The 12405-nt window shown below is 36.8% G+C and overlaps 1 protein-coding gene across 1 annotated transcript in view; it reads right to left on the bottom strand.

Annotated features, from left to right (window-relative positions):
* Nucleotides 1–6125: 6125 nt before the first annotated feature.
* Nucleotides 6126–12405, bottom strand: part of LOC140152848 (ATP-binding cassette sub-family C member 9-like) — a 49947-nt gene continuing 43667 nt past the window's right edge. Inside the window, exons 26-31 of the mRNA XM_072175373.1 lie at nt 10391–10469; nt 10150–10258; nt 9729–9832; nt 8873–9006; nt 8266–8328; nt 6126–7827 (exon numbers count right to left, since the gene is read on the bottom strand). Of these exons, the coding sequence (XP_072031474.1) occupies nt 7690–7827; nt 8266–8328; nt 8873–9006; nt 9729–9832; nt 10150–10258; nt 10391–10469 (627 nt within the window). The 3' untranslated portion in view covers nt 6126–7689. The remainder of the gene's footprint in view (nt 7828–8265; nt 8329–8872; nt 9007–9728; nt 9833–10149; nt 10259–10390; nt 10470–12405) is intronic.

Raw genomic sequence — 12405 nt, forward strand, 5'->3', positions numbered from 1 at the left:
GCTCCATTTTACTTCAGTGCCCAATGAGGTTAAGAAAATGGCAGTTGTTCCTAATAGTATAATAGTATAGTGCGCTGACATTCAAAGTTTAGATATCTCGTGGACAAGCATTAAAATTGGGTATCGCTGTAAAATGTGTCATAAAAACAGAACGGCAAGTGCTAATTACTTCGTTTTTTCACACAAGGCCACTAATGAATATATATATCATGTGTTTTAAATCCTAAAAGTTCAATCTGGTTATAAAATAAAGATGGATTCTTTGCACTATTGCACTTTTTGGACTCACCCTGTATATTGCTTGTAGAAAATAAACACCCTGTTTATGGACTGAGCATCTAGTGTTTTAAGTTGAGCACTATAGACATTTAGTTCATGAAGAGTGTGTTTAATCTTTTGTAATGAATTTGTATGCAACTTTTTTATGCAATTTGCCGACAACTTATGCATCTTTGCATCACTTAAGTTGCAGAAATCTTACCACATTCACATTTTGAGAACTTTACGCTACTGTGCGACAGGTTAAAAGATGGTAGGGACACGTGTGCATTTCATTCAACATTTAATAAAGAGGTTCTGTGTACTTTTATGGAGTTTTCAATAATGACAATTCAATTAAATGGAATGACATTTTAAATGAAACCTATTACCTTTCTAAGTAAATCAAAAGGATTTTTATATTATTATTATATTTTACAGATATTAATTTGTGCAATTGTAGGCACCTGTGCGCATTTTATTCATTTTGCAGAGATTGTATTCGTTTTTGCATATCAATACCATCAATACCATAAACTTAATAACATTTATGATCCTAGTGCGTACTTTCATGGAGCTGTAGGTAATTAAAATTGAAATGAATTAGTGAAATACATTAGTGAACCAGACATGAATCAATTTTCCACTTTAACTAAGTGCATATCATTAGATTGATAAACTTTACTTCGGGGATTGTTAATGTCAAAAATATCCTTTTTTAATATAATTTGTCATAAAATTTGTATTATATCGCAAATTTCAAAAAAAAATTCAAAATTATTTGATATCAGTTACGGCTATTCCTCGTATTCAAAATGCAATTTGGTATGTTTGAGTGATGTGCTCTCAGCTCTCAGCCCTTAACGTCAAAAATGAGTCAGTAAAATGCGTGATTGTAACGCGTGATTTCAGCAATCCCTTCCCCTAAAGCTTGTCTCCGCTAGCTGATCTTTTAGATTTTACGTTTGCTAACGTGCAGTGACCTTTTTTTCTAAAATAGCCCCTGGGACCTAGCCTAAGTCCCATGGGCTCCAAGAGTGGCTCTCCATACACACATGAACAAATATAATGACGGGTCGCCATTGCTCTCCATACACAAATGATCAAATACAATGGCGAGTCCGACTGCCATGCAAATGAGCCAAATGAGCAGACCCTCTCAAGCATGGAGCTATTAAAAGATGGAGAAGAAATAGATTACTTAACGCATTGAAACCTTGTGCCGATTTGAAAACTGACAAGCTATTCATCGAAAGGTACCTTTTGTTTGGGACAAAGGGCTTCCGCCATTAAATCGGTAAGCTGACACGACAGTGCATTAACGCTTTACCTAGCAGAGCACTGTCAATAAGTGATCAAATGAAAGTCGCGTGAAAGCGCCCAATGGAACGAAAAGTACCTATTGTTACGATGAAACCCAAGGGTGTGATTGAGTAGCCGTAAGCACAAAAGGCGCACATTAGCCGCTAATGTATAGTCCGTTGTCACCCCACTGACATTAGGTGCTTCATTTAAATAAATTGAATGCGCTTGCTGAATGATTACATATCAAGGCTGCCATGTAGGCATTTCTATATATAGTACAATAATGGTATTAAATAGCTACGTATACATGTAACATATAATAAGTATACCGGTATAGGCCTATATAAAAGTTGTTTCACAAATTGACATTTTATTATATTTTATTTTAAGAAGGAGAATGTCATAAACAGTGGTGTACTGAAGGGGGACAGCTCTTCTGTGAGAGGTCTTGGGAGGGGATGAGGGTGGAGGAGGGGATACGAAGAATGAGAGGGGACTGGAGGAAGAGAGAAAGAGGAAGAAATAAAGAGAAATAAATAAATAGACGTAAATAAATAGAAAGGTAAGGAAAATGATAGGAATGAGAGGGTACAAAACGTAAGAGGGGATGGAGAAGGGAAGGGAGATAAGAAGAGGGAGTGATACTTTAGCAAGTACAGAGAAAGGAAAAGAAAGGAATGACAAATAAATGTAGGCCTTATAATAATTATTATAGAAACTAAACACAACCCCCCCCACACACACACACACCCCCACATAGGCCTAACACTAGCAGCACTATAGGCAGCCATTCGATGATGTCAATGCCTTTATGCGTTACGTTATCGTATTTAAAAACGGCCAGTCAGATGTATTTTACACCTGCCAAGCACACCCCACCCAATTTCGAAAATTGGACGTTGAATGTACACTCTCATGAATATTGATTGGCAACATTTTCCAATATGTCAGCGCTCAAATCGGACACAATAGAACAATAGACCATTCAGTGCGTTGCTCTCAAGGGTCTGCTCAGGGAACGTCTATCATTATCGGGAATTGCCTGTCACACATGATCGCACACAAGGTCGTAGGCAATTGGTCGGACCTCATCTGCCCAGAACATATTGACCCAGGTCAGCATACCGCCATATCCTTCCCGACATGCTTAGTAGCCAAGTCCGTAGAAGAGTGGATCCACAAACTATGTACACAAATATACATTTGGCCACATTTTATTATACGATTAATACGAATTTATTAAACATGGTAACAAATATTCTCTAGCAAATCTGTTATAGATGGAACTGGTAGGCATATTATAAATTCGGGATATTAAATATCTTCCTGACCAGCCAGATCTGCGCATGGTCAAAGACGAGTATCAGACCGACGCAAACTGGCTTAGTCTCCACATCAGCCTGTGTAGGAGACTCGGTCGGACCTCATCTCTCCCCATCGATTGTGTCCTATAATCCCCGACATTGCCCTTATGAAGTCACATCGCCCTGGTCTGCTCTGTGATACCACACTGATCATACTGATCTTTATGTTATTACAACGAGGCCCACATACAATGTTCAACACAAAGTGAACGATGTTATAACTTGAGGGCTAACAAACCAACACCGCCAAATTCGACTGACGTGTGTACAACGTGGGATGCTATGAGGAAATTGAATACTCGTTGTCTGATCATGCATGTGTGTTTATGGTTCGGATAGCGGTTACTTAGCAACTCTCGTTCCGCCTTGGGTTTATTGAATACACTCTATATAAAGTCATCAATATGTCGTTTCCAGTCCTTGGCTGAACTATTGGGTTCAGCTATTAATTTTTTAATAATTCTGTTACCCCATAGCATTAAAAATCTAGTATTTTGATAATTAAAATAGCTGGATGCGGTATGCAGCTGACTGGGGTGGTTACGGGTCGTTAAAACCACTAGAACCACAAACCGCGAAATATGGATATCCAACTAGTTTGCTCCGCAGGGCTACAAAGAACCGCTAACCGCGAAATATGGATATCCAACTAGTTTGCCCCGCGGGGCTACAAAGAACCGCTAACCGCGAAATATGGATATCCAACTAGTTTGCCTGAAAAAAAAAAAAAAAACCACTCACCCCGAAATATGGATATCCAACTAGTTTGCCCCGCAGGGATACAAAGCACCATTAACCGCGAAATATGGATATCCAACTAGTTCACCTCGCATGGCTACAAAGAACCACTTAGCGCGCAATATTTTTTTTCAAAAACTCTACCAAAAAAAAAAAAAGGGTGAAAAGCCACACAGGAAAGATTTTTTAAACTTTGGCCGCTTTTTACGTTTTGAAACGTTTTTTGGTAGATAACATTATGCCTTATATGTTAGAAAAATAATTATCAAGCACGAATCACGTGGATTTATTTAAAACAAACTCATATTGACCATAAAAACGAGTAAAAACAGTCGGCTCTCGACACGCGATATTCAAAACTCCCGCGCCGAAATTGTCTAAGTGCAATGACGCAATGGTTACTTGTGCTGAATTGTCGCCAGCCTTCATTGTATTGCTGGGACGTCTTTGCACTTGACAATGTCGGCGCCCGGGAATTTTAAATATCGCGTGTTGAGAGACGGACGTTAATGTTCGTTTTTACGGTCACTATGACTTTGTCTTAAATAAACCACGTGATTTGTGCTTGATAATTATCTTTCTTACATACAGGGTGTCCCACAAAAAGAGGCCCCTCATTGCGCCTTCTTTTTCTCCTATTTCAGAAAAATTGATTAAGTATATGTTGGTATATATATATATAAAAAAAGCCTTTACCCGTTAGATTTAATAAACCGAAAGAATTATTTCAATCGGCTCATAACTTTTGAAGATATGTCCTTTTAAAGAAATGTATCCGTTTTTCACTCTGCCCACGGAGCAAGATTGAAAAGTGCATTATGCCATGCATGAATATAAAACATTCCTCGATGATAACTTTATAAAATAACAATTTTATTTTAGGAAATGGGCTTTACAGGTGGGCTTATGGGTTCTGGATTTAATTAAGTGTCATTAATTTGGGCGAAATTGATGTGGGATGGGACTTACTTTGCTATACTTGCAATTACTTATGTTTTTCTCGGTTATTTATGCCTTATGTTTTATTATGTTTCTAACTTTCTTACTTTATTGTTTCTTGCTTTCTTTTTATAGACAACATAAGTAATTTCTCTTTTGAATAAAAGGTAGCCCTGAAAAGGGCTGTTTAGTTTGTCTTTGGTTCTTTTGAAGTGAGTTTACTGTGCTGCTCTGCCCTCTACCTGGTTGCCTCCTTGACGAATACAGGTTTCAGCCCTAGTCCTCATTGCATCAATTGTGTTGCGTACCATCCTTGTCGCAGGATACTTGCGAATGCAGCAGTTATATGGGGTTCTGAAGATGTTTGAAGCTAGCTGGTGATCCTCGCTTATAGTGAATGCTTTCCCAAGCCTAATGCTATTATCTATCCATGTCATTAATCGTGTGTTTCGTTTAAATCTTTGATGTAGCCAACCCTCATCCGTGGACAGAGTGAAAAACGGGTACATTTCTTAAAGAGGGCATATCTTCAAAAATTGTGACCGATTGAAATAATTGTTTTGGTTTATTAAAGCTAACGATTTAAGGTTTCTTTACATAACAAAATCCATTTGATCAACTTTTCAGAAATAGGAGAAAAAGAGGGCGCAATGAGGGGCCTCTTTTTTTTGGGACACCCTGTATAAGGACTAATGTTGTGATTGCCGGAGACTTCCGTACTTTAAGTCAGAGATACTGACATTTACTGAACAGAGTTGGTCTATCAACCAGTTGCTGAACTAAGTCTAAGTCTTGCTTAAATAATTAATGTTTCATTGTTATTTACATTAGACTATTGAATGGGAAATGAAAGAGAAAGTTTCTTATAATGTACTTTACAGAGATTGGACTGCAACATGTTAGCGCTTTATGCGAATTTGTCCCAACAAAGTAATTCTGGGAGCTGGTCAAAATAGTGGCCATTTAGTTTTGCGTGATGTAGTGTTTAATAATCAAGAAAACACTAAAATGTATCAACATTCCTTTTAAATATTATACGTAGGTAATATAACACTAAGTCTTATGAACTTGCTTTGTATTATTCTGCGATATGAGCAGCAAAATGAAACCTCGAAAGGAGAGAAAAATTTCTGTTTCTTAATATTTGTTTTCGAAAGTTTTTGAGAAATTGGCCAAGTGCCATAAATTCTTCCCTGTAGCAATTTTCAATTTTGAGATGACAAAAACTCTTTTTTGGAAAAAGTTAAACTTGGCAGGTGAGGTTTTCTCATTAATTGTGAATTGTGCATGACACCGTCATGACCGTAGCCGATAAAGCCACCTTAAGTCATCGGGCATAACCTTTGAATCCATGCGATGAATGAAATCAACCAAATACTTCTAGTACCCTCTACACTACTTATTTTAATGTATACTGCGCCAATAAAGTATCCTTACAGTTGGAAAAATAATCACAATTTCCAAACTGTATAATATTGGAGTAAATTTGTTTTTTTAATAGATGCACTATGTAATCCTGCACAAAGTGTTCCCTTCATCCAATCAGAAAATATTTTATATCAAACGAAAGCTAACACTTCCCCCCAAAAACACTTTTTTCAATGTTATAGCAAGGCGAATGTGGTAAATCTGTTGAAAACTACCTATCCAAGCACATTTTTTAAATATCAAAATGTAGGTTTTAAAATTCAAAACCGCAAGTGTTCCTTACAATAATTTTCAAATTTTATGTCATTAAATGAAAGAACACGTGATTAGAGTGAGCAATGGCCAAATGAATTCTCTTTAAATTGCAAATCTTCTGCAAAAAGTTACTGTTTTCACCTGTTTTATCATAAATTATGTGGAAAGGTAACAAAAAGGTTGAAAAAGGCATTGGTATGAGAACTACTGTGGCGATACCTAAACTCTCAGAAGGCTTGAAAAATTGGCAAAAAGAAGAAGGACCAATTCCATTAATCAATTTAAAGCAGAAGATCAACCTCAACAAATCAAATAAGTGGCATGTTTAAAGTAATCCAAATTCATCTAATCTAGAAATTTCAAATGGAATTTGGTTTTCATTGCCACCGGGATTTGTTGAAATATGAAAATGTAAGTGCGTAATGAAGTAAAATCAAAAGCCCAAAAACAAAGGAAGAGGTTTAATCAGTGTGCACTGGAACATAAAAACACTCAAACATTATACAAATATTAACTGTCTATGAGTGTGATAGTCGAAATATAATCACGAGGTGAAAGATGGATTGTTCCATTCCACAAGCCGGAACGGCGAGTGGAATGGAACAATACATCTTTCACCGAGTGATTATATTTCGACCATTACACGAATTTAAGACAGTTAATATTTGTTTTATATCACTCGTACATAAATTCTATCACTAAAATACTATTTAAGGTAGGAAATACATTTTTTCATCAACATAACACCATGTTTTGCCGTAATATACTTCACATTTTGGGGTTCACCCCATAACTAAATCGGCGAGTCCAAGAGTCAGCGCACGGCTTGGCGCAGGCCGGCACTACGGCAGATCGCTATGATGGTAAAGACTATCACACGGAGGAGGTGATAGTAAAAATGGCAAACGGTAATCAACCAATGAACTGTCAAGAATTTATGTATGAGTGATATAATACAAACTATTCATTTATTATCAAATCAGTATCAAATCTCTTGTAGTACTAAAGTTTATTGTAATAATTATTATTCTATACGTACGTTGTCTGTCTCACTTATCATGTCTTCTTGTCGTTTTCACCAATGTCTATCTTTTTGTATCGTGTGACTTGTCCTTCGTCTCTTCAAAAATTTACATTGTTCTAGGGTGGCCAAATATTCTCGAGCTGTGCTCTCTTTTGACCATCCTTCCATTATATATTTATATTTGTATTTTGTATGACTTGATGGAAAAATAAATTATACTGAACTTGAACTTGAACTAGCACACGAGATCAAATTAATGATAAATTCTTAATATCAATATACAAGGGAAAGACAAACCAAAGCATCGTACATTAGCCCGTTTTAACATGCATAGGCAGATTAAAAAAAAAAACCTGCAAGTTAAATATTATCATAAGCTTATTTATTGGCCTGAACCATGCAGTGGAACTCAGAAGTTTCTATCTCCAGTAAGTTTTCAGGGCTGTCGCATTCAATGATCTTACCATCTCTTAAAACCCATATTGTGTCTGAGTCACGTATGGTGGACACTCGGTGCTGAAAGAAAAACAAATAATAATAATAATAATGATAATGATAATAATAATAATAATAATAATAATAATAATAATAATAATAATAATAATAATAATAATAATAAAAATAATAAAAATAATAATAATAAAAATAATAATAAAAATAATAATAATAATAATAATAATAATAATAATAATAATAATAATAATAATAATAATAATAATAATAATAAATAATAATAATAATAATAACAAAGGACTGGGTCAATATTTCTAGATTTTTTGTTCTAATAATTAGACAAATAATGTAGTTAGGGGAATAATCACACCCGAGAAGGAATACCGGCGTGGTTCTCCGGCGATTATTGAATTTGAAAGCCATAGCAATGTCCTAGTAGACTATGATCCTAGTGTCACGACAATCAATTATTGCTTAATATAAATTTAGGACCAAACTTACAGCGATTGTCAGCACAGTTTTGTCTTTGAAAGCGGAAGCAACAACTTCTTGCAGTAACTTCTCCTGAATCATTTAAATTGAATATGATAACAATAATTTTAATAGTGATGATAATGGCAATGATGACGATGAAGATGATGACGATGATGACAATGATGATGATGGTACTATTTTTACATTATTCATTGTCTTTTTAGAACCTAGTGTGCTCTTTTCTGATGACGTATTTGACGTTCAATAATGAGGTCGTATCCTTTCGCCATATTTTGGGTGACTTCGAATACGATTGCATTTCCCTTTATTGTCGGGTGCAAATCGGTGTATTTTTTTACACTTTATAATTAAAGGTAATTGTATAAATGTACCCACTCCCCCCCCCCCCCTCCACCTTTCGCCAAAATTATCTTTGTTGTTTTCAGCCACTTTTTAACAATTTTGGCCGGTTAACCCCCCCCCCCCCACACCCACACACACATTTCGAGCCGGATTGGAGTTGATGCGTCACACTGACATCCTACTTTAAAATGATGGAATGATAACGCATCTATGTAAAATAACGGGGCACGCAGCATATAAAATAATACAAAATACAACGCATTATATATACCGTGCTGTAGTCAATTGAGGCCGTGGCTTCGTCCATGATAAGTATACGGGAATTCCTGAGAAAAGCTCGAGCTAAACAAAATAATTGTCGCTGACCAACGCTGAAATTTTCACCACCTTCTAATACAGGAGTGTCTACAAATATAAATTTATGTAATATTTCTTCTTAAGAACGGATCTGTTCGCGTGATAGCTTAAAGCCTAAATGTAAGATCTTTTTTTTCAGAATATACCTATATTTTAATTCTGATTTTAGAATCTACCAGTTTATTAATCGCGAAAGTCCGGGTTAAAAATCGACTATGGACATTGCATTTTAAACGGGACTTTGATCGAGCAAAGTCTCTAACACAGACACTGTTAATTATACTTGTTTATCAATCCATTTAACCGCACGCACAAAGCTTGGAAGTACAAGCATGGTACAAGACGCGCTCATGGACCTACTGGGAGTTTAATGTTCCCGCCAACACAAAGGCCGTATAGTTGTGTACCATGTAGTTATTAATGGTAATGGCAGGTGCCCGGAGGATAACGATATATGGGCGACCAATCACAAGCCAGATCCATTTAAAGATGCATTACATCATGGCCAATTTTAGTAGGCCAGAAATCCGACAATCTCATCCATAGACAGCCGTGTTAAGCATGCAAACCGCAATCCAAAGTCAGTAGTCCACTTGGGAAGCTAACAAACAGAGGGGGTATGGTGACTGAAAAGATCAGTTGTATGTAGCTTTAGAGGCGAGTATAATCTGTACATCACACGTTAATTGCAGTTACGAATGTAAAGAACGAAATGAATAAAAACTATTTTTGAATCATGCACGAGGACAAAGATCATGTTAACTCCTTACCAAGGCCAAGGTCGAATTCGGAAACGACAGATTTGAGTTGTGATATTTCTAGGGCGTTCCATAGTTCATGATTTGATTTGCTACGAGTTGGGTCTAAATTTGTCCTGTAGAAAGTTAAGATCAGATGTGAGTATTCAAAAATATAATTTTATAAAAAATTTATACACTACCATGGGTACTGGAAAATTGTAATGTCTTTACCATATCCGGGAGACCCGTTTCTCCCAATATAATGCCATCAGGAGTTTGTCTCAAATTTCACGTTTGTGAGATACAGTTTGTCAAGAATAGGCGGGGAGAGATAGCAGAGGTTTAAGAGATAGCATATGTGTGTGTAGTGTGATGGTGGGGTATGTGTGATGGAGAGAGATGAGAGGGAGAGCGAGAGGGAGTGGGAGAGAGAGAGAGAGAGTTACAGTACCTTATTGTCCCAGTAAATAGTACAGGATCTTGTGGTATAATTGACAATCTTTGTCGTAGAGTCGTCAGAGACATCTGTGCTATGTTTTCCCCATCGATGATTATTTTACCTGCGCAAAAGTAACGAAAAAAGAAAACGTTTTTTATATGTTCACATTCTATCTGCAGTTGTACGTTTTGCTTCTTTAATTTGCTGATTTTTATAATTAGTAATAACAGCAGTTGATCTTTGAACCACTTACCTTTGAATGTCTCAATTATTCGCAACAACGACAGCGTTAGTGAAGATTTCCCGCTTCCAGTTCGACCACATATTCCAACCTAATTCACAAAATTGAAAGAGACACGTCATAACCATAACGAATGAGTGTGAATGAACTTACCTAAATTCAAACATAATAGGTTAGTTCCAATTTTAATTTGACTGAAATCACATAATATAATATCATCTTTTTTGTTTGTTTAAAGCGTTATATGATCTCAATATTATGTTGATAAACAGTGGACTTCGGTTGTATATATAAATGCGCATATATAAATGCGCGCGTGACCAGATGGCCAGTGCCATGTTCGTGTTACCTCACTGTCAATCACTGAAATTGCGACCACAGTTCCAGGTGGTGGCCGCATTGCATTCTCTAAATTCAGTAAATTTTCATCGTCAACCGTGTAATTGAATGGGATTATTTTGAAATTTTAAAACGCTTGAAATATCACAAACAAATAGGCCTATGTTGATAAATAATATAAATACAAGTTAAAACCGTTGGGGTTCGATAATGAACCCCACAAAATTAACCGACTATATTGGAAAATGCCATACGGCCGGGCGGTTTCACAAGTTGCCGGCTCGATCATGTCATCCGCCGCCTGCACAGTTCTGACCTTAAAGCCAATCATGTCCCCTTTCATACTTTCATGCCGTTGCGACAAGAGGCATGACTTATCAGCCATTCACAAGTCTTGATTGTGTCTGTTTGTCTACAATGCGCGTGTGTCTCGGCGGCAAGCAGCATGATAGTATGAAACCAGCACTACGTCATAGATATGGCCAATTGGCACGCCCATTTAGCACGGAAATTATGAAATATAAGTTTGTAAATCAGCTATATCTAGCTTTTCCGTAGTTAATTTTTTTTTCCGTGATGGAAAACGTTAATAAAGAGTTTATCTTTCGGGTCAAGTTATTTTACCCTTTGCAATCAATGCCACTATTTTGCAAAAGCAATATTCCTTGCGACCTGTAATTTTCCCCTATACTTTTGCACGGGGAATTTATGTACATCCGGGTACCTTATATCGTTTAATACGGTATGGCGACTTGTAGATGTCACGTGCGCATTTATATATGCGCATTTATATATACAACCGAAGTCCACTGATAAATATGGGAAATGGTAATATGTGGATTTTGTTTTGCGACGAGTGTACCAACCACTCACTGTCTCTTGATTAACAGAAAGTGATATGGCCGGGTGGTTTACGGCGTTGCGTTGTCGGCCGAGAGTTCGAGCGTTGGGCGTGCCTTAGGTGAGAATTCGACTCCTCTCCCAAAATGCTTCTATAAGGTCGGAAATCCTACAATAGTGATCAGTACATTTACAGAATATCATTAGTGGTTCAGAAGTCACGATTCTGATATCTGAACTCAATCAGAGGTTCCAGAATAAGTTGACGCGATGCTGTAATAGCCGTGTCGATTAAGGTAGAAGGTAATGAATCTTGGTAAATATTTATCGGAATTGTAAATTCCATGTTCAAAACCGCTCCTGAACTGATGAATACAAGCCAGGGGAAGCAAGCGCAGAGTAAAGTCAGCAAAAATTGGAAACACATAAAGGAACCCTTTCGTCGCTGAATTTATTTATTTCATGCATTACTTGGCTCACAATTAGGTGGGTCAAGTTACTTTTTAGTGATAGATGCAAAATTGTATGTTTTTTCCATTTAGAAGGTGATTTTGTTTCAGAAATTTTCTAGTCAGACTAGAAATCTAATGGTGCGTCCCTTATCCTTAACTGACAAAGGAGCAATCTGCACGGAAGATGAGATATGTAAGTCCATGGCTTCTGCGATTTTCGTTTATGATTCGCATTGAAAAGTTCCGGACATTTGTTCTGAGATATGTCACGTCACTTTCCACAGCAAATAAGCTGTGAATTCCCTCCCCGTTGTTTTGGGTAACCTTAATTCATCCTGAGCTTATGTTGACAACTGAAATACTCAGTTCCACGCCGGAATTAACAGCTTATAAAGG

Source organism: Amphiura filiformis, chromosome 5, assembly GCF_039555335.1.
Source record: "Amphiura filiformis chromosome 5, Afil_fr2py, whole genome shotgun sequence".
Taxonomy (NCBI): domain Eukaryota; kingdom Metazoa; phylum Echinodermata; class Ophiuroidea; order Amphilepidida; family Amphiuridae; genus Amphiura; species Amphiura filiformis.